Here is a 26,978-nt window from a genome sequence, read left to right as displayed (position 1 = left end):
AGCATATTTTAAATATAGGTTTTTGAATTGGATCTAATTTTGTAGTCTGAAAAAGTGCCAACTCATATTTACCAAACAAGCGTCAATAGGCACTTTTGCGGATATCATCTCAATATTAGATAGAGAGGAACAGGACTGGTGGAGAATCTTTATTTTCCTTCAAAATAAGAGGCAATCTCAGGAGATGATGGAATGTTATCTTGGGGAACAATTATCAAATCTGAAACATCATAAATAGATTATACTATTTTAAAAAGTTCCTTTGTATTTATATTAGTAGAGCCTATTTTCGCCGAGTAGAATTGTCTACATGTATCTTTTAACATCCTTTTATATTCCTTTATTTCCCTATGCCAGATTAATCTATGTTCATCTGATTTAGATTTCAACCATAGTCGCTCATAGCATCTTAAAGATCTTTTCTGTGTTTGAAGTTCTGAATCAAACCATGGATGTGTTTTCCTTTTTTATCTATTAATAAAATGTTGAGGCGCAATGGCGTCCAGAATTAAAGAACTAGATTTATCCCATTGGTCTAGAAAGTTTTCTGGAAGATGTTGTTGATAATTCTGTTCATAATGATTCCTAAACTCTACTGGATTAACAAATTCTCTAGACAAAATTTTAGTTTTTGGATTGCAGTCTTTAGGTTATATTGAGGGAAGCCAACATACGCAGACAAAATGGTCTGACCAAATCAAAGGAAGCCAAGAGCTATTTGTGATATTGATACGGGGGATAGCAATATTTTTAGTAGAAAAACTTATTAGAGCCAAATGATGTCCCTCCTGATGAGTTACCGTTGTTTACATATAACCCAGCACGGTTTCCGCCCACTCCACAGCATGGAAACCTTATTGTTAATTTTGGTCTCTGAAATTAGAAAAATTATGAGTTTTGGTAAACAAACATTGCTGCTTCAAGTTGATATATCTGCAGCGTTTGATTCATAATGTAGATCATAATGTAATGTTGAATAGATTGAGTGCTGTGGGAGTGGGTGATAAGGTGTTGAGTTGGTATATTGGTTTCTTGACTAAGACCAGATTTTATTAAGCTGCACTAGAGGTTTTTAGTGCAGGCCGGCATGGTAAAAATACTCCAATGCTCATGGAATTCCTATGAACGTCAGAGCACTTACCTCGCTGGCCCAAGCTAAAAACCTCTAGCGTGACTTGATGAAGGAAAATAATAATAATTTATTTCTTATATACCACCAAAGCCAATAGTAGTTCGAGGCGGTTTACAACAAAGAAGGGCTGGACAATCAGTGAATGGTACAATCAGAGGGTATGGTACAATCAAAGTAAAAATAGGAACAATCAGCGAATGGTACAATCAGATAAAATGGTAAATCAGAGCAAAAGATAGGTACAACAGAGAGGGGCTACACAGTCTGTGTACGGTTAGAACCAAGAAGAAAGTAATGTGAAGGGTACAGTTCGAGAATAAAGGGTAGAGGGGAATAACGGGAGGTATGATCGGCAGAAGGAGAAACAATTTAAATGAGTAAGCAGGACAAGGTGAGATAAAAGGGGGCGAAAGAAGGGCATAGAGGTCTTAGGGTGTAAATCGGGTGAATAGGTTAGTTTTTAGTAGTTTCCTGAAGTTTAGATAGGATGAAGCACGAGGGATAATGTTGGCTAACCAATTGTTAAGCTGATCTGCTTGGAAGGCGAGAGTTCTATTCATATATCTTTTGTACCGGCAGGCCTTTAGCGTTGGATGGCTAAACAGATGGGTTCTGCGCGTGAGTTTGGATGGACAGTCTAGAATAAAATAGGGTACCAAGTATAGAGGGGCTAACCCAATGATGGATTTGAAACAAAAACAGGCGAACTTGAATTGCAGTCTTGCTTCCAAGGGTAGCCAATGGAAAAGGTAATAGAGGATGTGCAAAAGGAGCTAATTCAAATTCTGATTTTTGGTTGGCAGATTGTGGGGCTCCATAGGGTTCAACAATTTTGCCCTTACTTTTTAACTTGTATATGAGCCCTTTGGGGGAATGGTTGACTAGTATAAGAATATTTGTCTTATCATTTGCCGATGATAATTTATTTTTAAGTCCAGTATTAGAAAATTTTGAGAAGGTTTTAGATTTATTCAGAATACAATAACATGATAATTGGACATCTATTAATTTTTTAAAGATTGAATAAATAGAAGACCAAGGGCTCCTTTTACTAAGGTGCGCTAGTGTTTTTAGCGTGCGCTAAAGATTAGCGCGCACAAACCAAGTGCTAAATAAAACATACTAACGCAACTCTATGGAGGCGTTAGTGTTTAGCGCGTGCGGCATTGTAGTATGCGCTAAAACCCTTAGCGCACCTTAGCAAAAGGAGCCCCAAGTTGGTTTGTTTTAGCAATCCAGAAGGTACTATGAGTAAAAAAATAGTATTGTCTACCGGCGAGATAGTATTGTCTATTCAATGGTTGCTGCCAGATTTTGCGAACCCTGCGAGAACTGGCGGCAGTCTTTCAGGGGCCGGGGCCAGGCCAGGCGGGAGCTCGAAAAGCTCGTTCCTGCTTCCTGGCCCGGGTGCGCCCCTGACTGCTGACCATGAGATCGGAAAGAGGGGCTCGAGCGCAGAAAGCTCGTTCCTCCTGCCCATATGCTGCTGGACCACCAGGGAAAAGGTATGTGGGGGAGAGGTAGGGGTAAAAAATTGTTTGTATTTGCCGGGACAGAAGACGGGAGGGATCCCTCCTGTCCCAGCCTAACGGCAGACCTGCAGCAAGTCTGGGAGGGTGTTGGGTGATCACCGGGTGATGACCCAAATGTAGAACGAGATCCCTATTTTTGGCCATTTTTTTGGCCTAAAAATCTCATCCTATGTTCGAGTATATATGGTAGGTGTCATCATTGATGATATATTGAAAACCTTAGCTCAGTGTGCAGTGGCAGCTAAGAACGCAAATAGAATATTTGGAATTATCAGGAAAGGAATGGCAAACAGAGATGAGAATGTTATAATGCCCTTGTATCGTTCCATAGTGTAGTCACACCTTGAATACTGTGTGCAATTATTGTCACCACATCTGAAAAAGATATATTGGAAATAAAAAACCTACTAAGTAATAGATTTAAAACAAATGAGAAAATATTTCTTCACTCAGTGTGTAATTAAACTCTGGAATTTGTTGCTAGAGAATGAGGTGAAATCAGTTAGCTTAGCAAGGATTAAGAAAAGGTTTGGATCATTTTCTAAAACAAAAGTCCATAAGCTGTTATTAAGATGAACTTCTTTAAATTTCCTTTTTATGCTTTAAATTTTCTTTTTATGCACAATGTATATCTTTATCCTGTACTGTTCTGTTGAATTGTATATTGAATAAATCTAATTAAAAAAAAAAAAGATGAACTTGGGGAAATCCACTACTTATTCCTAGGATAAGCACCATAAAATGTGTTTTACTCTTTGTGATCATGCCAGGTATTTGTGACCTAGGTTGGGTACTGTTGGAAATAGGATACTGGGCTTGATAGGTCTTCGGTTTGTCCCAACTCTTATGTTCTCATGATCTATACTGGAACTGGTACTATTTAAGGTATTTATAAATAATCTGGAAATTGAAATGGCAAGTGAAGTGATTAAATTGGCAGATGATACAAAACTTTTCAAAGTTTTTAAAAGACATGTGGACTGTGTAAAAATGCAGGAAGACCTTAGGAAATTGGAAGACTGGGCATCCAAATGGTAGATGAAATTTAACATGGACAAATGCAAAGTGATGCACATTGGAAAGAATAATCCAAATCATAGTTACCAGAGGCTTGGGTGTACCTTAGGAGTCAGCACTCATGAAAAATATCTAGGTGTCTTTTTAGATAATGAGGTACATAATCGAAACAAAAACACTTCTAAAAGCCTGCCTAAATCGGCACTTGGATGACCTATAAGACAGGTTGTCCAAGTGCCGATAATCAAAACGCATTTTAGACCTACCTAGAGACATCTTAAGCCTTTTTACTGCTGCTGTGTGTCTAGAGCGAAAAGGGGCATTTTTTGAGGAGTGGTTAGGGCGGGAGGTAGGCGGGATGTGGGCCAACTTAGTCGTCCTGGAGCGATAATCTAAAGTTTGACGAGACTGCCTAGATGGAACTTATACGTTGTGACTTAGGCAATCTAAAAACAGGTCTAAGTGCCCAGAAGATATCCGAAGTGACCAGATAACCACTGCAGGGACAAAGTACAGACCCCCCCCCACACTCCCCCAGTGATCACTGACCCCCCCCCACACACACACCACCACCATAAAATTAGAATAAAAACGTACATACCTGCCTTCAGAACATCAGCACCTGGCATAAGAAAGCCTAGAAGAGCTGCACAGAGGTGGCTTAAGTAGTCTGGTGGGTGGGCTAGTGAGCCATAGAGAGGAGGACCCAGGCCCATATGCCACTCTAATCAATACATTTATGGTGGAACATGTGCACCCACCAACCCCCCCCCCCCAAACCTTACTGTACTGCCATAATCAGTAGGTGCCACCTGGAGCCATAAGGGCTATTGGGGTTGTAGATAGGTGGGTATAGTAGGTTTTGGGGGTGTTTTGGAGGTGTTTGGGTGGCTTACCATGACCTGCAAGGGAGTTGTAGTGATATGTTTATGTGGCATCCTTTTTGTGAAGTTCATAGCAGTGCCCTGTAAGGTGCCCCACTACTCTGTTGCCATGTTTAGATGGTCAGTCCAACACTTTGCTAACCCCTCCCAATATCCAAGAGGTCTTTTTCTAGGTGTTTGGAATGTGGACAAATTTTTGGACGAGAATGCATTTTAAAGATAGATGACTTGGTGATCTGGATGATCAAACGACTGGACATAAGTAGACGATTATCAGAAAAAAAGTATTTGGGACATATTTTTGGAGAATGGACTTTAGACACTGCCGACTTTGGGTGACTAGCGTCCTAGGCCCAAAATGGACTTAGATATTTTTTTTATTATGCCCCTCCACATGTTGAAATCTTATGCCTAGTGTTTGACAGTAGCCAAAAAAGTAACCAGGACGCTAAGAATTATTAGAAAATGGATAGAAAATGTATGTATGTATTTATTTGTTTCTAAAATTTATAGCCTGCCTATTAACTAGGCGGGTTAGAAAACATACATAAAATCAGACAAAGAATGTTATAATGCCCCTGTATTTCCCCCAAATATAGCCTCACCTTGAATATTGTATGCAGCTTTGGTCACTGTACTTCAAAATAGATATAATGGAATTGGCACAGGTTCAAAATGGCTGCTGTTAACCCCCTAGCAGTAGTTTTGTGGTACTGTGTGGGATCAGAGCTGCCAAATTGAACCCCAGCTAGTGACGGAGCAGAAGCATCCAGTACTGCCCCCTCCCAATCCCCTATACACCCAAGACACCTCTGGTAAGTGACATGGTAGGGGAGGGATCAAGGAATTAGAAGATGAGTAGGGATGAAAAGAAATTATCTTTTTTTTTTAATGCTACAAACCATGCTAAATACTTGCCAATACCACTGGTGCATTTAGGTTTGGATTTGTGAACTGGTGCCGATATTGGCGGCCACATTAAAAGCGGCCACCGAACACGTGTCAATCAAGCATTGGCACTAGTTTCTGAATTGAGCCAACATGAAAGATAGGTGCTGGAAAATGTAGGCCAGGGTTTTCCAGGCCTACATTTCTGGCACCCATCCACGTGAATCCTGTCTACATAGTTCCACTTCCAGCTTTGGCCATGCCTACTTAGGCATTCAGCGGCTTAAAATGCCTATGTAGGCGCAATTCCGGTACCAGTATGCGCCTCAAATCTCAGTTAGAAATGCCATTTGGATGGCATTTTTAAAGGAGGTATGGGTTTCTACTGGTGCCTAGAAAATCAGCATGGGTTCGAGAATCCGGGCCTTACTACTTTTCCTTGAGGAAGCCATAAGTACACCTCATCCTATTTGTAATAGTTGACAGTTAGATGAAAGTAACTTATCATGTACTAATTGTAAGCAATGTCCCTATCCATAACCTTTCAGTTCTTCATTTCTTTCTGGTCCTCTGCTACAGTAAGCAGTTACTGCTCAAATTAGCACTCACTAAGTGCCTTATCCATCTAGCAACTGTGAAGGCACTCAGCAAGACTTGGAGTTAGAAATGTGCTCGTGCCTTCAGAAATGCACAACAGTTGTTTATAACTGACATCTCTGCAGGATTCAATTTGACCAATACTGACCTTGTCTTTTCCAAATATGACTTATTCTAATATTAGAAATAGTTTATAAAGAGGCATTTTACACATTTACAGGAGTGCACTAAGCTGTACCTGTATGATACTGAGCGACTGGTGAACCTTGTGAGAAGAGTTCACTCATCAGCTCCTCGTGGATCAGGTCACTGGATCTGTTATTACTGTTAAAGAACAGATTCCAAAGGAAACAGATGCTTTGATGATGTGGGTTTCTGTGTGACTAAGCATGTGTCATTCAGTTACACACACAGAGAATTCAACTCGACCCACAAGCTTCACACTTTAATAACAATGAGTCTTTATACATTATTACATAATATATATACATTATATATATACATTATTCATATTTACATTATATATAACAATAACTTTATACATAACTTAACTTTATACATTATACATAACAATGAGTCTTTATACATTTATTATACATTCTGCATCAGACAACAAAATACTATCGGGCAGTTCTGTTTCCTAAAAATCTGAAACGGGCCAGAATGCGCACGATGATGGTCAATGTGTGAGAGATGTTGTGGCTCCCGAGTCAAGCATTTTTGTTATATTTTTTTGCCATTTTACCCTGCTCATGATAGTCACATTAGCACCAGAGGTCAGTAGTGATTAAGGAATGAACGATAAAGAACCTCATATAGCCTGGCAGGGAAGTAGCAATATGTGACTATCAGTGATGGCAAGTGGATCCAGCACCAACCGGTACAACAAAGTCTGTCCAACTCCTTCTCTCCTCTCTAGGCGCACATGTGAAGGGTGATGTTATAGCAGGATGCTCCAGCTGTCAAGGCACATAAACACCATCCCCTTTGTTCTATAAACTTGCGCATCAAACTTGACACTTGGCTCCCAAAGTTGCGCACCCAAGTTTATAGAATAAGGTTAGTCACATGCATAACTTGATTCAATAATTAAATGCTAAGTTGACTTGAACAACCTTAGTCGATATTCGACAAAATTTGTATGTAATTTCTGTAGCATGCAACTGCAAGGGGGTATGGTCTAGGAGGGACATGGGCGGGTTGGGTTATGCCTGGCACTTGCACACACAGATTATAGAATATTTGCTGTTACCCATGAATGTTTTACACCAGCCATCAATCTAGCATAAGTACTCAAGCCTAAAGTTAGGTACATAAATGTGGACTTACCCTATTATTCTATAATACCAATTGCATATGTAATTGCTGATATGGAACTGGTGCTCAGTGCACATCATCCTGGCACCCAACTTTAGGCAAGCCATAGAGAATTACCCCAAAAGGGCTAGATTCAGTAAATCGTACTCAAAATCAGCACTCAATGCTATTCTTTTTTTTTATATAAATATTTTTTATTCTTTTTTTTAAATTCTTACATCAAGTGAAATACATGTAATACATTCAATTATGAAAAAACACTTGAAATTATTATTAAATGTTCTTACAATGTGAATTAAATAAACCCTTTTTCAGAATTTTATATCATATTAATATTACAATAGTTTTCCCTCCTTCTATATGTTCTATACATGTGTTATTATATCTGATCAGTAGAATAATTTGTCAATGGTCCCCATATTTTATTAAATTTTTTAATATAACCTTGTTGTAATGCCAATACTTTTTCCATTTTATATATATGACAAATTGAATTCCACCAAAAAGTGTAATTCAATTTAGTGTAATCCTTCCAGTTCTGAGTAATTTGCTGTATGGCGACCCCTGTTAAAATTAATAAAAGTTTATTATTATTAGCTGAAATCGGACTTTGTGTTCTCATACTCAATGCTATTCTATAATAGGTGCACAAAGATGAGCACCCATTATAGAACAGCACTGAGTGCCAAATTTGGGCCCCCAGGATTTACGCTTGCTGAAACCAGGTGTAATTCCCAGTGCCCAATTTGAGCACACATCCCCAGTATTTTATAACATTGTGCGCAAATTTTAGGAATGGCCTTGACCTGCCCATGGGCCATGCCCCTGTTTGAGTTGTATGCTATGGGATCTGGGCACACATTGTTGCTAGCGTGTAGCAAAATGTGCACCTAATTCCAAATTGGTGCCAATTAGTGCCAATTAACACCCAAATATTAAGAACATAAGAATTGCAATACTGGGACAGACTGAAGGTCCATCAAGCCCAGTATCCTTTTTCTAACAGTGACTAACCCAGGTCCCAAGCACCTAGCTAGATCTCAAATAGTAAAATAGATTTTATGCTGCTTATCCTAGGAATGAGCAGTGGATTTCCCCAAGCCATCTCAATAATGGCCTATGGACTTCTCTTTTAGGAAATTGTCCAAACCTTTTTTTAAACCCTGCTAAGCTAACTGATTTTACCACATTCTCCAGCAACGAATTTGAGTTTAATTACACCTCGTGTGAAGAAATATTTTCTCTGGTCTGTTTCAAATCTATGACTTAGTAACTTCGTCACATGTCTCCTAGTCCTAGTATTTTTAGAAAGAGTAAATAAGCAATTCACGTCTACCCTTTCCACTTCATTCGGTATTTTATAGATCTCTATCATATCATCCCTGAGCTGTCCCTTGTCGAATCTGAAGAGCCCTAACTGCTTTTATCAGTTTTGTCACACTTCTCTGTACATTTTCTAATTCTGCTATATCTTTTTGAGATACGGTGACTAGAATTGCACACAGTATTTGAGGTACAATCATACCATAGAGGGGGAAGACTGTGGTGCAGCCTCAGCACCCTGAAGTTTTGGGTTCAAACTCACACTGCTTCTTGTGACCCTGGGCAAGTTGCTTAATCCCTCCATTGCCCCAGGACAGAAAGGGAAAAACACTTGAGTACCTGAATAAATTCATGTAAACCATTCTGAGCTCCCCTGGGAGAACAGTATAGAAAACTAACTAAATAAATAAAACAAGGGTATTAGACCATTTTCATTTTTGTTTTCCATTCCTTTCCTGATAGTTCCTAACATTCTAATTGCTTTATTAGCTGCCGCCGCATATTGAGCTGAAGGTTTCAATGTATCCTCAACAATGACACCTAGATCCTTTTCCTGGGCAGTGACTCCTAACATGGAACCCTGTATCATGTAGCTGTAGTTTGGGTTCCTCTTGGCACTTGGTCTGAAATTTGGCAGCTAAAATTTAATGCTAAAAAATGCAAGCTCATGCATTTGGACTGCAAAAACCCAAAGGAACGGTGAAGAACTTATGTGCACAACAGAAGAGCGAGACTTGTGTGTGATTGTATGTGATGATCTTAAGGTAGCCAAACAGGTTGAAAAGATGACGGCGAAAGCTACAAGGATGTTAGGGTGCATAGGAAGAGGTTTGGCCAGTAGGAAAAAGGAGGTATTGATGCTGCTGTATAAGACTCATTTAGAATATTGTGTACAATTCTGGAGACCGCACCTTCAAAAAGATATAAAAAGGATGGAGTTGGTCCAGAGGAAGGCTACTAAAATGGTGCGTGGTCTTCATCATAAGGCTTATGGGTACAGACTTAAAGATCTCAATATGTATACCCTAGAGGCAAAGTGGTAGAGGGGAGATATAATAGACATTTAAATACCTATGTGGTGTAAATGCGCATGAGTCAAGTCTCTTTCATTTGAAAAGAAGCTCTCGAATGAGATGGCATAGGATGAAGTTAAGAGGTGATAGGCTCAGGAGTAATCTAAGGAAATACTTTTTTACAGAAATGGTGGTAGTTGCATGGAACAGTCTCCTGGAAGAGGTGGTGCAGACAGAGACTGTGTCTCTGGATTCAAGAAGATGCGAGATAGGCACGTGGGATCTCTCAGAGAGAGAAAGAGATAATAGTTACTGCAGACTAGATGGGCCATTTGGCCTCTATCTGCCATCATGTTTCTATGCTTCATCTATTTACTCCCTCTTTTACGAAACTTTGATAGCAGCTTCTAGCGTGGGGAGCCACACTGAATGGCCCGCGCTGCTCCCGACGCTCATAGGAACTCAGTGAGCGTTGGGAGCTGCGCGCACCATTCAGCACGGCTCCCTGCACTAGAAACTGCTATTGCAGTTTTGTAAAAGGAGGCCTTCATTTATGTATTTTGGGTGCACATCTTGGATCTGTGCCCAATTTGGGGCACCATATATAGAATCTGGGGGATAGGTATGCAAATGGGAGATAGTAATTGTGCCCAAAAATTGGAATCAAAAGATAGGTATACGTATAAGTGCACTTAGGTGCTATTCTATAACTTGTTATCTAAGTGATTTAGCATGTAGAAGTATTTCCATGGGAGGGGGCATGAGTAGCCATGGGTGTTCCCACTATTTTAGCATGCACTTTATAGAATACAGTGGAACCTTGGTTTGCGAGCATAATTCATTCCAGAAGCATGCTTGTAAACCAAAGTGCTCGTATATCAAAGCGAGTTTCCCCATAGAAAGTAAGGGAAACTCGCATGATTCGTTCCTGATCCCCAAAACAGGCCTATGTCTTCTTGTGGTCCAACACTTCTCCTACTCTCTGTTTTAGCATTTCTCCCTCTTCTCCCCTTTCTTTCCATTACCACAGACTGTCTTTCCATTTTCTTATTTCCCAGTCATCTTTCGCTCTTCACTTTCCCCCATCCCTCCTTTTTTCTTTCTCACCTCCCTCACGGGTGCCAAAGGCAACTGCCGTTGTCTCCCCGGCAAGTCAAACAAGAAATTGTCTAAACTGGGTTAAGCCATTGAGCGCCGGCATCCAGGTGAGCAGGAACAGGCACCGCAGCACGCGGCCATCGTAGTCAAGCAGGGGAAGGTGGGCGGCGGAGGGGGAGGTGGGGCTCGGGGCAGGCAGCACTGAGCCATTCTCCTCCGGCAGCACATTTTCGCATCTGCAATCCGTGGCCATCCCGAGCTGGGTCTGCTGTGGCTTAACCCCCTCCCCTCCTGCTATGGCTTCTTAATCGGCGGTGGACAGCATGGAGGAGGAGTGGTGGCAAATTCCCCTCCCCCCCCCGTTCGCACCCAAACGAGAGCAAGCGCCCGACGTGCACTCTCAGAGCACGACGCCATAAAGCAGGGGTAGGGAACTCCGGTCCTCGAGAGTCATATTCCAATCAGGTTTTCAGGATTTCCCCAATGAATATCCATGAGATCTATTTGCTTGCACTGCTTTCAATGCATATTCATTGGGGAAATCCTGAAAACCCGACTGGAATACGGCTCTCGCAAACCGAGGTTTGACTGTACTTCCATTTGTATGTGCCACTGAACCCATTTAGACCAGCCATAGGTTTCACGCCTAAATTTGGGCTCCTAAATGTTGACTTATGCTAGTGTTCTATAATAGATTAGGTGCGTTAATGTGCCATTATCGAATACTAGTTGAGTGGCATAATTTTAATAATAATAATAACTTTATTTTTTCTATACCGCCACAATCTTACAACTTCTAGGCAGTTTACAGTGAAGAGAGCTGGACAATCAGCGAATTACAGAATACAAATAGGAAGTTCTTCTTCACCCAAAGGGTGGTGGACACCTGGAATGCGCTTCCAGAGGGAGTGATAGAACAGAGTACGCTATTGGGTTTCAAGAAGGGATTAGTTGATTTTCTGAAAGAAAAGGGGATTGAAGGGTATAGATAGAGAATTACTATACAAGTCCTGGACCTGATGGGCTGCCGCGTGAGCGGACAGCTGGACACGATGGACCTCTGGTCTGACCCAGTAGAGGCATTGCTTATGTTCTTATGTTATGTTATGTTCCTATGTCACTGAGCAGTCAATGGAAACAGAATACAATTAGTGAGAATACACAATATCGACATGTTGTTAATAATTTTAGAAGGGGTATCTGACTAGGAAATAAATCTATCGAACAGAACTTAGGTGCCTAAGTTTGAGCGCCCTATATTGTATTTACAAATGCTGACTTGTATTTGTATTCCATAATGGAATCTCGGTGCTAGGATGCAATTATAGAATTTTAGCTCAGTACACTATATTGCACCTAATTTTTGGCAACTTTTATATAACTGCCCCCATACTCTATAGGACAGTGATATATGCTTCAGCAGATAGGCATATCAAGGCATAAAACGTGGACCACGCCAGTGCCCAAAGGTAATCATCCTGAATATTTCTCCTAATCCAATCTTCCCTGGTCAGTATCTCCCCATCCATCGATCAGCACCCCGTTCCAGACAGCAGCAACACCTACAATCAAGTCCCCCGCAAGATCAGACCTTCCCCACAATGAAATCCCCCTCTTCCAAATTACTCTCTCCCTCCCCCAACAGGAACCTTCCCCTCCTCAGATCAGGTCCCATGATCCCTCTTTGAGCAGAAGTCTCCTCAATAACTGGATCCTCCCCCTACCCCCCTTCCAAATGGCATTAATTACTGTACAGTTGTGCTATTGTCAATCATGACAGCTCATGTTCACTGTTCCCTCTAAGCTGAGCAGGTGTCCTCCAATTACATTGCTATCTGTAGGGGATGGTGCTTCATTATTGTGTTTTCAGTCGCTAGGGACAGGCAGAGCTTGTCTGTCTCTTTTTTTCTTTTAAATCTTTATTAATTTTCAAATATTAACAGCGCAACACACAGGTATAAGAACATATAACAAGTCAAGAAAAGCACATTCAACTTACAGATATTGAAAATCAATCATTTTATCCCACCTACCCACCCATACATTTCTGTCTCTCACTATTGAAAATGTGATTGTGAAACAGCATCACCCATTGGCAGGACTGTGGGTGGAGGACTCATGCTCAGCTTAGAGCAGGGATCTCAAAGTCCCTCCTTGAGGGCCGAATCCAGTCGGGTTTTCAGGATTTCCCCAATGAATATGCATTGAAAGCAGTGCATGCACATAGATCTCATGCATATTCATTGCGGAAATCCTGAAAACCCGACTGGATTGCGGCACTCAAGGAGGGACTTTGAGACCTCTGGCTTACAGGGAACAGTTCCCTTGCACTATAATGTCCTGTGTGCCCTTACCCACACTGAGCAGCCAGTGCTGGATATTTAGCACACTGGCTGGTTTTAGTGTGTGGTAGCTGTTAGCGGAGGTCCACACTAATGGTTGCCACACTCTTAACACCTGCAGTAGCTGCTTAGTGCAGTTTAGAAAACATTTCCTGTAGTTGTTTAATGTGCATTAGAAAAAATATTGAAAAAAACATGAATCAAACCAAAATATTTACAAAAAAATCAAGCGTTTCCTCTATTTTTCAATTTATTTTCTATCCTCAATTTTATATTTTACTATGTAAACCGCTTTGAAATTTTTACTCGAGGACAGTATATCAAGTTTTTAATAAATCTGAGCCCTGAAAATAAACCTGAAAAAATCTGATGATTTTTTTTTTTTTGCCATGCACCTCCTTAGTCTCCATAACCCTGAAGAGCAGGAAGAACTATAGCCAGGACTCTGGGTCATAGATATTAAAATAAAAAATTAGCTTTCTATCTTTGGTGGCTGATGTGAACGCATCTGGTTAATTTTGATTAAAACTCTTCAACTGGCAGACTATTTCAAACTGTCTGAGTCCTTCCTTCCTAATACTATTCATCCCTCTTCCTGGTCTGCATTGCAATGCCAAACTCAAAATTGGAGTTAGAAAGACTGCATAGTGTTTGTTACCCTGTAAGACATCTGATTGGTTGAAAATTTCATTCATCTTTTAGCTCCTGGTGAGACAATGCTGAAAACCAAAGAACGGATAAAGTCTGAATGTTTCTTGCTTTGGTTTGTGAAAACAAATTTGCTTCAGTCTTTTCTGTCTGTAGAATTTTAACATGTTTGTCAAGGCTATATATTTGCACAGCTTTGTCTTCAGGTAAAGAATAACTCATCTGCATATTATGCAGAAGTAAGTTTTACAACAGCTGGTGAGCTATAGGGGGAAAAAATATAATGATATGCAGTATACATGAGTCAAGACAGTATAGTTTACTACAGAGATACAAACCTTAAAAGCCAGTGAAAATGTCAAATCATCTGATTGCTCTTAAATCTCTTTTATAGCACTGGCTGACAGAGCTGGAAATCTTTGCTATGATCTTTGCAGCTGCTGTCCATGACTATGAGCACACGGGAACCACCAATAACTTCCACATTCAGACAAGGTGAGACTGTTCTATCAAATGGTAAGGAGAAAATGTATAATGCAAGACAAGAAGTTCCATTTGGAGGTTAATTTAATTTGCACAACTCTGCCCCAAGATAGGAGTGTTTACAAAAATTCACTATCAAACCTTGATTTGAAAAAAATCAATTGCTTTAACTGATACTACTAAATTGAAACAAATGTATTTTTTACAATCCAAAACCATTTTTATTTGAATTTGAACAATATATGAAAATACAACCTATCTTCCTAACATTTCCAAATGTTTTTTTAAAAGAGGACCTGGAGGTTTATAGGGCAAGGAAGTGAAGTTTCTTTTACTCTGTGTAGCCATCGGGCCTTGTTGCATTCCTTTGGCTACAGCTGCTCTTTGGTGCTTCCTAGGAGCTGCAAACTACTTCTAGGCAGCTAACTAGTTCAGCCTAAGTATTGGGCTGATCCTGAAAATCTAAAAGTGATTTGATAGGAGACGGGGAAATTAAAACATAAATTTAAATAAAGAAAATTTGATTTGATAGGAGATGGGGAAATTGAAACATAAACTTAGGGCTCCTTTTACAAAGGCGCACTAGCGGGGTTAACACGCGTGATTTTTCATCACGCGCTAACCCCCACGCTGGCCAAAAACTACCGCCTGCTCAAGAGGAGGCAGTAGCGGCTAGCGCGTCTGGTGGTTTAGCGCGCACTATTACGCGCGTTAAACCGCTAACGCACCTTTGTAAAAGGAGCCCTTAAATAAAGAATACGTGGGGCATAATAAATTTTGCATTACAGAGAGCATTAAATGTTTAACAAATTACTGTATGTCACGTCAATACATTTATTATATCCCAAATGCTTGGATAAATAACCAGATTTCAACTTCAGCTCTAAACATGGAATACACCATATTGGTTCTTAACTCACTGAGAAGAGAGCTCTACAACATCAGGGCTTGATATTTACGTAAAGGCAATCTTGCGTGTTGGCTTCAGTCGAGTCCTGACAGGAGACGGGATAGTCATTGAGATTCAGGTTAGCAGAGCTCAGAGCACGCATAGGTGAATAGGGGATCAGGTGGCTACTTAAATATGCTGGTTGGTTGATCTAGTAAAGCCATTGTTGCCTCAGATCCTGAACCTACTGAATTCTAGAAACTATAGTATCTTCTGTTTTAGCAGCATTTTTATTAATTTTCTCACCACAAAGGCAAGATTAGCACGCTTGCAGTTCCCGACCTCTTCCTTACTTCTGCTTTTGTGGAGAGGAACCACATCTGCCTATCTTCTGTCCTCTGGGACCACACCTGACTCTAAAGAAGTACTGAAAAGGTCAGACAGCGGAGCCACCAGAGTTTCCCTAGGTTTCTTTACTACTCCAAGATTGATATACCCTATCCAGCACCATTGCACTGTGTACTTTTAATTTAACCAGCTCCTTATGTACATAGCCTTCTGAGATTTATTGGAAGTTTACCTCACTTCCATTGCTATTTGTTTTCTGCTGTGCTACTCCTGGCCCTTCAATTATGAACGCAGAACAGAAATATTTGTTAAACTATTCTGCTTTACCCTGACCAGCTTCTGCATATTCTTCCGCCTCATCCTTCCACTTGATTCTTACGTTGGTACTTTTGTACTTCCTTCTACCAAGAACATATCTTAACAACCCCCATCCCAATTTATTATATTGTGTTGTATTGGCTATTTTTATCTTCATTTGCATTGCTGCTTTCTTTACTAGTTTTCTACCAATCTTAGCTTTTCCAGATAGTGTTGCTGGTTTCCCTTTTTCTCTTGTACTTTATAAATGCTAATCTTGTTCTCCTTTCCTTTTCAGCTATATCTTCCAAAAACTATACTGACCTCTTTTTAAAAATTTGGCTGGTAGTGCCCAGTACAACTTGGACAATTTCTATGTCTTCCTGCTATATTTTCATGGTTTCTGATTTTGTCTCTAGGTCCCCAAATCTTCTTTCTTTTTATGTTCCACTGAATATCTACGTAGTACTGACACTTTTCTTTAGCAATGCTCTTCTTGTGTTTTTCCCTTTTACCATGATGTCTGGTTTATCAGTTGTAATGGGGATGTCCCAGTTCATCACAAATTCTTCAGTCTCTAAAGGAATTTTTTTTTTCAGTTCAAGCTTTTCATTCACATTTTCAAATTACAAATTGGAATTGAAATAAACCCCCAAATCCTGGATCCCGTAACACAAAGGCCTATATTCTATAAACAGTGCCTTAAGTTAGGTGCCTAACTTAAGTGGTAAAAGCCATTTAAACAGGTTTTAACAATAATTTAAATGTAGGTGCCTAGAAAAATGTCATCTTTATTACATCTACGAGGCAGCTTAGAACGTGTAAGGTCAAAGTAGGCGTGGTTAACGCCAGAAACAACTTTAAGCGTTCTAAGGCTCTTCCGTAGACACAGTTCTTGTCAAAGGTAGGCACTGGAAATGTAGGCCTACCTTTGACAAAAGCTGCAATTATTTTATTGATTCTAATTGAATGGTTTTTCCCTTTACTTTTGGTTATACTTTTTACATCCAAGGAAGGGGAATGGGTGGGAGGGAGAAGGATAATGTATAAGGACTGGTTTATTTATGAGTTGTTAGTACTATTGTAAGAGTATCTTGAATATATTGAAATCAGGGGGAGGAGAGGGGTAAAAATTATTCTTATATATTTTACTGATGGATATAAGTGCTGTTTTTGTAGGTAACTTGTTATGCAATTTTTGTATGCACTGATTTTAGAATGAAAATGAATAAAGATATATATATATATATATACATTTAAATAAAAATTGTTAGCAGAGACAATTTGGATAATAAGCTCAATTAAGGACTTTAATAAGCATTAATTGGAACTTAGACGTCTAAAGGCTGGACGCGATTCTAAAAATAGATGTCCACAATTTCATTGACATCTATCGGAATAAGTTGTGCCTACAAAATAGGTGTGAGCGTGATGTAGGCAGGATGTAGGAGTGGCTTCAATTTGGATGTACATTTACATAATTGTATGCTGCTCAGCACCCAAATGTGTCTACATATCCCATAGTACATATTAGGCGTTGCAAAACCAGGTCTACTTTTGAGTGTGAGCTGGGCGCTAGGTAGACATGAGTTAGGTGAGAATCAGTTAGGCATCCTTTTATAGGTGAACGGGACTTTTATTTTTGGGTTTTAAAGAACTCCAGGTTGATATTAAGCTCAAAATATGTTTAATAATGCATCATATAAACAAAGCACATGAAAAAAAATTTGCATATTTCACCTTCAATTTTTTAGTCTAAAGAGGACTCCTCTTTATTACTAATAGCAAAAGATATTTATTACTGCATTACTGAAGCATGGCATATGAAAAAAAATATACATGTATGGATTGCATAATAAACCTCATTTCCAACAGGTTAAGAACATTAAAAGAAATACACTACTTACAGAGAATGGCTTGCAGTTCAGAGCAAGTGAATGTGTCTGATGCACAATCTTGACATCATTGTGACATCATCAAAATGCACCTAGATGGCAGAATGCCACAAAAGAATGATAGGAACCCCTAAAAGAAAACACTTGTAGCTCTGTGGTTAAAGGTGCTGCTTCCATGACCCAAAAGTCATGGGTTCAAATCTATACAACACCCCTAATACCTTAAAAGCTTCTTTTTGCTCTCATAAGAGAGTATAGATTATGGACTTTGCCATTTACATTTGCACTCTGCCTTTTCCTAACGTATCATAGCAGCTTGCAAAGAACCTCTGCCTAAAAGAAAGTGCCTGTGGATCACTGGTTAAAGGCACTGCTTCAGTCTTCCAAAGGTCATGGGATCAAATTCCAAGTATGGTCAGATACCCCAGCACATATTCCTATTTTATTTAGTGCATTCTGTCATCTAGGTGCATACTGATGATGCCACAATGATGTCAAGATTGTTCATCAGTCACGTCCACTTGCTCTGAACTGCAGCCATTGTGTGAGCAGTGTATTTCTTTTAACGTTTTTAACCTGTTGGAAATAAGGTTTAGTATGCAATCTATATATTTTTTCATATGCTTTGCTTGAGTTATGCCTTAGTAAAGATCTTTTGAGCTTAAAATCAACCTGGAGTCCTCTTTAGCTCTAAAATTAAAACCCTGTTCAGCTATAAGCAGATGCCTCAAGCACACATAAGGGACACCTAAATCATGTCTATCTTAGTTGCACCTAAATAGTCCAAAAGGCCTAGTTTTACAATTCACATGTGCTTTAACAGCTGAGTGTGTGGTGTAATGGTTAGAGCTACAGCCTTAGCACCCTGACGTTGCTGGTTTGAATCCCCCATTGCTCCCTGTCACAGAAGAGGGATAAATAAAATACTATTGGTGCCAGCATTTCACTGCATACATTTTGAATGAAAAACAGCATAAAATTGCCATTCTAATGATGTCAAAACAATGAGATGTGATAACGTTATAGATGTTTTGTAGACGTCTATGTGATTCCTAAAAGTCGATTCTGTAAAAGATGTCTTAACTATTTAGGTGTGTCTAGACTCGCTGAGCGGCACTGAGTGCAATTCTCTATAGTGCATCTATGCATTATAGAATCTCACTCAGCTGGACATCACTCAGCTGGACAAGTTAGATGTCCTTTACAGAATCTAGGTCCACGTGTCCCCTGAGGAAGGCATTTTTGCATGCTGAAACTTGGATCCTTGTCGGGACAGTATCATAATAAAATTGATGCAGTTGGATTGGACATCTTACATAACATAACATAAATGTTTTTTTATATACCACATTAGTCTTTCGGTTCAAGGCGGTGTACAAGGTAGTAAAAAACATCAGGAACAGTAATTTTTAACAAATTAGAATAATACAGCTTTACAAACGCATAAAAATCAATAAACAAAAAATTGAGGTTTGTGATGGGTTAAAATGATGAGTGAAAGTTCTCTAGTCTTAGGGCAACAAGGGTTAATTTAAAACTTGGTTGTCAGGTTTGGAGAAGTGGTGTGTTTTCAGGAGCTTCCTAAAATGCATGTATGATGTAGAAGAACGGACCAGACGACTCCATTCTGGATCTTTAGAAGATGCTTGGTGGGATAAGAATTTATTGATGAATCTATTATGCGAGAAACCTTTAACTGAATGGAAGGAAAACAGTGACTGGGGTCGAGAGGTCCGCTCAGGTCTGGAAAATAAGAAATGATTGGTGAGGTAATCAGGCAATAAACCTTATAGAAGAAACAGCCGAATTAAAAAAAATACCCGATTCTCAAATTTTAACCAGTGGAGTTTGTTGTAGAAAGGGGTTAAGTGATCACATTTTTTCAAGGTAAATATCTTACTGCGGTGGTTTGAATTATGCTTAATTTCTGAAAATGTTTGCGAAGTCCAGATAGGTAGATGATGTTCCAGTAGTCCAAGATACTGAGAACTAGCGATTGGACCAGGAGAGTAAAAGGTGCTTGGTCGAAGAATTTCCTGATGGATCTAAGTCTCCAAAGAGTGGAAAATCCTTTGCGGGTAACATGATTGATTTGAGCAGTCAACGATAGCTGTCTGTCCAAGTGCACGCCTAAAATTCTGATTGTTGGTGATAAAGGATATACAGGATCCAAGATGGCCACGGGCTTACCTAGCTGAGCACCACGCTGTAGGAACTCGCTCTAACTGACTAGTTTCTGAGTGTTCGATAGTACCTGCAATGCTGAAACAGAAAGGAAGAAGTTCCACTGGGGCCTCGTGGTGCTCTGGAGCATCTGTTCATGGCAACATAGAGGAATTACTACGGTGGATGCAGGACATTGGGTTGCCGTCGGTGACTTCCCCACTGGAGCCGCACTGGAAAGGCGAGGCAGAGCCGGTCTCCTTGGGTTTGGAAGCCACGCTGAGTCCCGACACTAGGGCACCGCCCCCACGTCCTCAGGTTACAAGCTCCCCGCGGGGGGAGGGTGAGTATCCAGGAAGCTGGAGCTCTCTCTACCCAGGAGGCCAAGGAAGAAGCAACAGGGAGCATGGAACCAGACTCTCCACAATTACAGGAGAGTCTGATGGAAGCCGAGGACTTAACAACACTTGGGGACTGATTATTCCAAGATATTCGGCAGGAGAGATCGTCAGCTGGTGAGCAAAAAGATACTAACTTACAACTATCTCAAATACAAAAACCCCAAGAGGTGACACTAGAATCAATATGGGATCTGATGGCAAATCTGCCTAGTATTATTAATCCACAGTTTAAACAAATAGAAGGAAAAATAAAAGCTCAGTCGACCTAAATAAAGGGATTAAGAAAAGTAGTAATTGAATCCAAAACTTCTATAGGACATATTAATCAGGAATTGAAAGTCTTTAAACAAATTTAAGATACATTGGTTAAGCATAATATTAACCTCAGAAGAAAGCTCGAGGCATTGGAGAATTTCTCAAGGGGAAATAACTTAAGACTGGTTAATTTCCCTAGGATTACTACGGTAACTGCTAGGGAGATGTTTAAAAGATATTTACAAGAAGTTTTGGAAGTTCCAGAGGAGGCTTTACCTCCATTAACACAAGTTTATTATCTTCCTCAAAAACAGCAACAAACAACCATTCAAGAACCACTAAATGTTTCCACATTGTTGGAACTTTTAGATAAAGAACAAGCATACCTGCAGCTACGGACAAAAATTGGTTACTGAGATTTTTCTTTTAAGAATAAACAGAAGGACTTTTTGGGTTTAAAAATTCAAATGTACCCAGATTTGGCTAGAGATACCCAGAGACGTCGTAGAGAATTTTTACTTTTGAAACCAGGTGTGTTAGTTCTAGGGGTGATTTTCTTTTTGCGTCATCCATGTAAATGTATCATATATTATTCTTCACAAAAATTTGTCTTTTTTGAGCCTTTCCAACTGTCAACTTTCTTGTAAGTGTCATGATTGGAAAAAGAAAGTGCTAATGCCCTGTAATATAATATAGAAGATATCCTGAAGCTCAGCTAATTAGGCCTAATTTCTTGATTATGATTTGTTTCTTTAATTCTCGCTTTTGTAACATTTTGGATCCATTTATATTGAAGGACTTGAGCGGAATGTAAGTGTATGCTTTGCCTTTTGAATTTCATTTTTCTTTTCTTATGTATAACAAAATTGCTTAGCTTTTGCTTTCTGTACAAGTTTAAACTTGATGGCCCGGATTCTGTATAGGACGCCCGGAGGACAGGGAGGGCGGTTGGGGGGGGTCCGGCAGGAATGGTTGGGTACCCTCCTGCCGTTGAACTTTGGGGTGGTTCTGTTGGCAGGAGGGGTTGGGCTGGCGATTGCGGGTTTTGTCGGTAGAAGGGTTTGGGCCCCCTCCTGCTGCGAACGTTGGGGAGGGGGTTTGGGGAGACTGCCGGCCATAGCCGTGGCCGCTATACTAATTGTGGCCGGGAGATCCCTTGCCGCGATAAAGTATAGCGGCCGCGTCTGTTTACCATGTAGGCCAGCATTTTGCTAGCCTACATTGTAAGCGTCTCCCGCTCTGCTAGGGAGATGTGTAGGGCTGCCTAGGTTCGCCTAGGGCTACCGTCTAGTCTTAGGTGAGCTTAGGCGGGCTTGCGGGCCTCCCTAGGCTCCCGGAGGTGCCTTCAATATAGGCAGCCTGCCTGGGGAGCATTTTTTTTAGAAAACGTGCATCCCGATTGGCTGATTAGACAGCTGTAGGATGCCTACAGCTGGCTACAATCGGGTCGCACTTTGCAGAATCAGGGCTGATATGTATATTGAAAATTATAAATAAATAATAATAAATAAAATAAAATAAAGGATATACAGCAGGGGTGCCCAATACGTCGATCGCGATCGACAGGTCGCTCGCTCAGGCGACCCCAGTCGATCGCAGAGCGGGTTCCCTTCTTCCCTTCTCTTTTTTCCCCTCCTGACTGGCCCGCTCCTGAATTCTGCTGCTGCCGCCGCTGCTCAACATTAAAAAAAAAACGGCTTGGAGAACTTATACTCCGGGGGCTAACTTGTGCTTGTACCGGCTTCCCTTCTCTTCCCTTCTCTTCCCTCTGAAACCGGAATTATGTCGGGGGGGGGGGGGAGAGAAGGGAAGCCGGCACGCACATGTTAGAGCCCCATTCGCGGGCTAAAGCGGGAGACAGGTCAGTGAAGCTTGCGATTTGCTCTTTTTGCTGCCAGGTCCTGCCTACTTTCTGTTTCCTCAAAGGCAGGACCCGGCAGCATTTCTCCCAATAGGCTGATCTTGGGCCGATCAACCTTCCTTTCCCCGACGTCAATTCTGCCGTCGGAGAGGAAGTTCTGGCAAGCGGAACTTCCTCTCCGACGGCAGAATTGACGTCGGGGAGAGGAATGCTGGTGGGCCCGAAGCAGGGAGAGCTTGGCCAGTGGCGGGCGGCTTTGGGGGTCTGTTATCCGATGGCAGCGGCAGTGGCAGTTGCTTGGGAGAGGGCAGGGAGGGAGAAAGAGGGCAGGCAGGGAGACAGAAAGAAAGAAGAGAAACAGAAAAAAAGAAAGGAGGCATGAAGAGAGAAAGAAAGAAAGGGCAGGGAGAGAGGAAGAAAACGTTGGGGGCGGGGAATGAGGTCAGAAGGAGAGGAAGCATACAGGCTAAAAGAAGGGAAGAAAGATTGGATGCACAGTCAGAAGAAGAAAGTGCAACCAGAGACTCATGAAATCACCAGACAAGGTAGGAAAAATAATTTTATTTTAAATTTAGTGATCAAAATGTATCTGAATTTATATCTGCTGTCTATATTTTACACTGTGGTCCCCTTTTACTAAACTGCAATAGAGGTTTTTAGCGCAGGGAGCCTATGAGCGTCGAGAGCAGCGCTGGGCATTCAGTGCAGCTCCCTGCGCTAAAAACTGCTATCGTGGTTTAGTAAAAAGGGAGGGGGTATTTGTCTGTTTTTGTATGGTTGTTAGTGAGGTGACAGTGCATAGAGTCATCTGCTTTGACCTCTTTGAAAAACCCTGGAATAGGAATGATGATTAACATTTTCTATGAGTACAGTGTGCTTTGTGTTTTTTTAAAATTTTATTGTTGGTAGATCATTTTGACTTGGTCATTTTAAAAGTAGCTCGCAAGCCCAAAAAGTGTGGGCACCCCTGATATACAGTATGGTTCCTCTCAAGGTTATGGAATGTAATGTAGAGTTAGAGGCTGTCACTAGAAAGAGTTTCCGGTGTTTAGCTTTAATTTGAAATAAGACATCCAATTTTCTATTGTATTGAGGATGAATTCTATTCTATGAATTTCGGCTGGTGAGAGATTGATGTCAGAGAGGATGATAGTGATGTCATCGGCTTAACTGTAATGAGAAATGTTTAGGCTACTAAGATGGTCACCAAAGGAAGCTAGGTTGATGTTGAAGAGTAGTGGTGACAATGGCGAACCTTTCTTTGTCTTTTTGAGTACAACAATGAGCCTTGTGAGAGGACCTGGTGCACCTAGAAACTTTGAGGAATACTTCACCAGGGGATAGATAGCTAGTTAATTATGAAAATCCTTTGCCTCTTGATAATGATGAGAATCAAATCTACATTCAATGGATGATTATTTTTTTCTATAGTAGTTCTGCTTTCTAAAATGTCTTCCTTCAACATTTGTATAAAGCCTGGATTCATAAGTCTAAATCTTGGCAGGATTGATTTTGCTTTATGTCTCCCAAGTAAGATAAGTAGTAATTGAGTAATAAAAATGGTACAACTGTTGAATAAAGTATTTTGGCAAGAACACAAATGTAGTAACCACAACATATTCATTTTTTTTAGGTCAGATGTAGCCATTTTGTACAACGACAGAGCAGTGCTTGAAAATCACCACCTGAGTGCAGTATTTCGTCTGCTACAAGATGACGAGGAGATGAACATTTTGTCTAATTTCTCTAAGGAGGACTGGAGGTGAGACAAACTAGCTCTTGCAGAGTTGTTCCTATTGAAACAGGACACACTGCAAAGGCTGACCTACAGGAAATGGAAATAGTACTATGGCACGTTCAGTTACAAAATTCATAAGGTTAGGTTTTGAAAATGATCTAGACACCTAACTATGGAGGTTTTGAAGATTTACTGCTGTTACATATAGCTGATCTGGGATGTATGGTTTTTGTCAAGGGAGAGGGATTTAGCCAGCTAGCTTATTTTGTACATGTTATATTTTATAGTTGAGCTTGTATAGGTTTGTGCAATTCACAAATGCAAGATTAAATTAGATTAGATTAGATAGTTATCCTTATGGACATAAATCTAGCAGGCTGAGGTGGTTTTTAGCCAGCTAGATGGCAACTACAAGTATGCTTAAAGCATTGAGACACGGTTATTAACATGCACTAAGAGAAAAACACTTGCCCTTTGCCAAATAATAGATGTTAAATGGCAAAAACTTCAGGGTCACTGGTTCAGAGGGCTTTGCAGTAGAATCCATGTTAGTTTGGTTGGTCAGGCTGTAATGGCGATTTTGAGCTAATCAGGGCCTTAGGTCCCTCTCACTACAACCCAAGATGCATTGGGAGGGGGAAGGCCCGTAATTCTAAGCCCGCAGCCCTGTAGGAAGAGGGAGTGGGCTTCACTCTTGCCGATTTTGCAATGGAAGATACGGGTGTGGGTGTGTGTGTGGGGGGGGGTTGCCTCATGTTGGTGGTGTTGGGTGATATGGGGAGTATTGCCTCATGTTGGGGATGTCAGGTGAAGTGGGGGAGTCCAGGAATGTTGGGGGGTCCAGGGATATCGGGGGGGGGGAGGGTTTGAGGATGTTGGGGGATGTCTAGGGGGTGTAGGGCTCTGTGGCTCAGCTGAACCTGGCAGGGGGAATCCTCATCAGCTGAGCTGGCAGGAATCCCAGAAACCGGCTCAGCTGATGGGGGTTCCTTTGCCGCAATAAGCTGATGGTAAGCCCTCAATGTGCTGTTTTTTTCCCCCCCATCTCTGGGTGGTGGGAGGGTGGTCTGTGATCACAGGCGGAGTAAGGGGGGATCATGCCTTAATCTCTCCAGTGGTCATTTGGTCAGTTTGGATAGCTTTGAGGCATTTAGATGCAACTAAAACAGGTCTAACTGCTGACATTTAAGTTCCCTCTAGGACATCCTGGGAAAGCTTTGATTATCGCTGCAGGATGTCCAGGTTTAAGCCCTCCCGATTCCCACCCATAATATACCTCCCAACATGCCCTTTTGAGCTCTAGATGCACAGCAGCTTAGAAATGCTGCTGCACCTCCAGAAAGTTGGTTCTGATTATTGGCATTTGTTGTCCCTGCTATTAGGACATCCAGTCTTAGGCTGGTGTTTAGAGATTTCAAAGTTTTGATTATGAGCCTCATAGTATATAGTTAACAGGTTACAATTTGACATAGCTACAAAACAAATTTTTTTTTAATACAAGGGTTTTTTTTTTTTTTTTTAATCATAACCCGACGTAAAAGGAGCCCCTAGTTTCCATTCCTCATAGCTCAGGATCCTGAGAGCAATGAGGAGGGTAGTTCTAAAAGTAACGGGGTGCCAATCACAAACCTATTGTTAAAAAAGAAAGTGGCCACCTTCTTTCCTTAATATAAAATGCTAGTATAGTCAGGAGTATGCATGTGTGTAGTTTGAACACAAGCACTGACTTCAGCCATGGAGCTGACGTAAGTATTCATTGCCTAGATCAGGGGTCCCCAAAGTCCCTCCTTGAGGGCCGAATCCAGTCGGGTTTTCAGGATTTCAATGAGATCTATGTGCATGCACTGCTTTCAATGCATATTCATTGGGGAAATCCTGAAAACCCGACTGGATTCGGCTCTCAAGAAGGGACTTTGGGGACTCCTGGCCTAGATTGTAATAAAACATACATGAATTATAGAGGCTTATCATTGGTGAATGGAACCTTGCATTCTGCCCGTGCCTCACCTAGACACCGCCCATGTCCAACTTTAAACTATGCTCTATGGCATGTAGACTCCATTTTATATAACAGTGTGTACCTGGAAACCTAGCATTTATGCATCTGTACCAGGGTACAATTCCATTATTGCAGCAGCAGCATCTTCCGAACCATTGATGGAATTTTACAGGGCTATAAATAGGGGGGTGTCCCATTGTAAGCCTTTGTTCTTGAGCCAATTGATCCTATGTGGAAGTGGGACTATATTATATTAATTATTACTATACAATGTTTTTTTGTGTGTTTTTTTTAAATTCTTTATTCATTTTTACAACTTACAAACATCACTTGAATTTCTATTACAATCATTTTAAATTAATGAAATTTATCCCCCCCTCCCACCCTTACCATATCATATGTAATCACGTATATCATATAATATATTCTTTTCTACTAATCCAAACAATTAATATAAGATCAGAACACCCCCCCACACCCCCCACCCTCTCATTTGCAATTGTATAATTAAGGGTAAAATGTTATTTACTTGTTACAATAATCTGTTAATGATCCCCAAACATCCTTGAATTTATTAAAATGTCCTTTCTGTATGGCAAATATTTTTTCCATCTTATATATATGACACGAAGAGTTCCATCAGAAATTAAAGTTTAATCTACTCCAATTCTTCCAATTAAATGTAATTTGTTGAATGGCTATCTAATTTATGTAAACAAACAGGGGTCCAAAATGCTCTATGTAACAGAAAAAACCAAGTTTGTCTCATAGATGCAGACACTGTACATCTCATCCTCCAAGACCAAATTCGTGGCCATTGAGACACCGTAATTTGATGCTTGATCTCAATGCTCCAAA

General features: G+C 40.6%; 1 protein-coding gene across 6 annotated transcripts in view; it reads left to right on the top strand.

Moving 5' to 3' along the window:
* PDE1C (phosphodiesterase 1C) overlaps nucleotides 1-26,978 on the top strand; it is a 758,662-nt gene that overhangs the window by 564,775 nt on the left and 166,909 nt on the right. For all 6 annotated transcript variants that reach the window (XM_033930571.1, XM_033930573.1, XM_033930572.1 and 3 more), the window contains 2 exons: nucleotides 14,186-14,286; nucleotides 24,017-24,145. In XM_033930571.1, the coding sequence (XP_033786462.1) occupies nucleotides 14,186-14,286; nucleotides 24,017-24,145 (230 nt within the window). The remainder of the gene's footprint in view (nucleotides 1-14,185; nucleotides 14,287-24,016; nucleotides 24,146-26,978) is intronic.

This window comes from Geotrypetes seraphini, chromosome 2, assembly GCF_902459505.1.
Source record: "Geotrypetes seraphini chromosome 2, aGeoSer1.1, whole genome shotgun sequence".
In the NCBI taxonomy this organism is placed as follows: Eukaryota; Metazoa; Chordata; class Amphibia; order Gymnophiona; family Dermophiidae; genus Geotrypetes; species Geotrypetes seraphini.
Note: the sequence above shows the minus strand (reverse complement) of the source record. Positions and strands in the feature narration are given on the sequence as shown.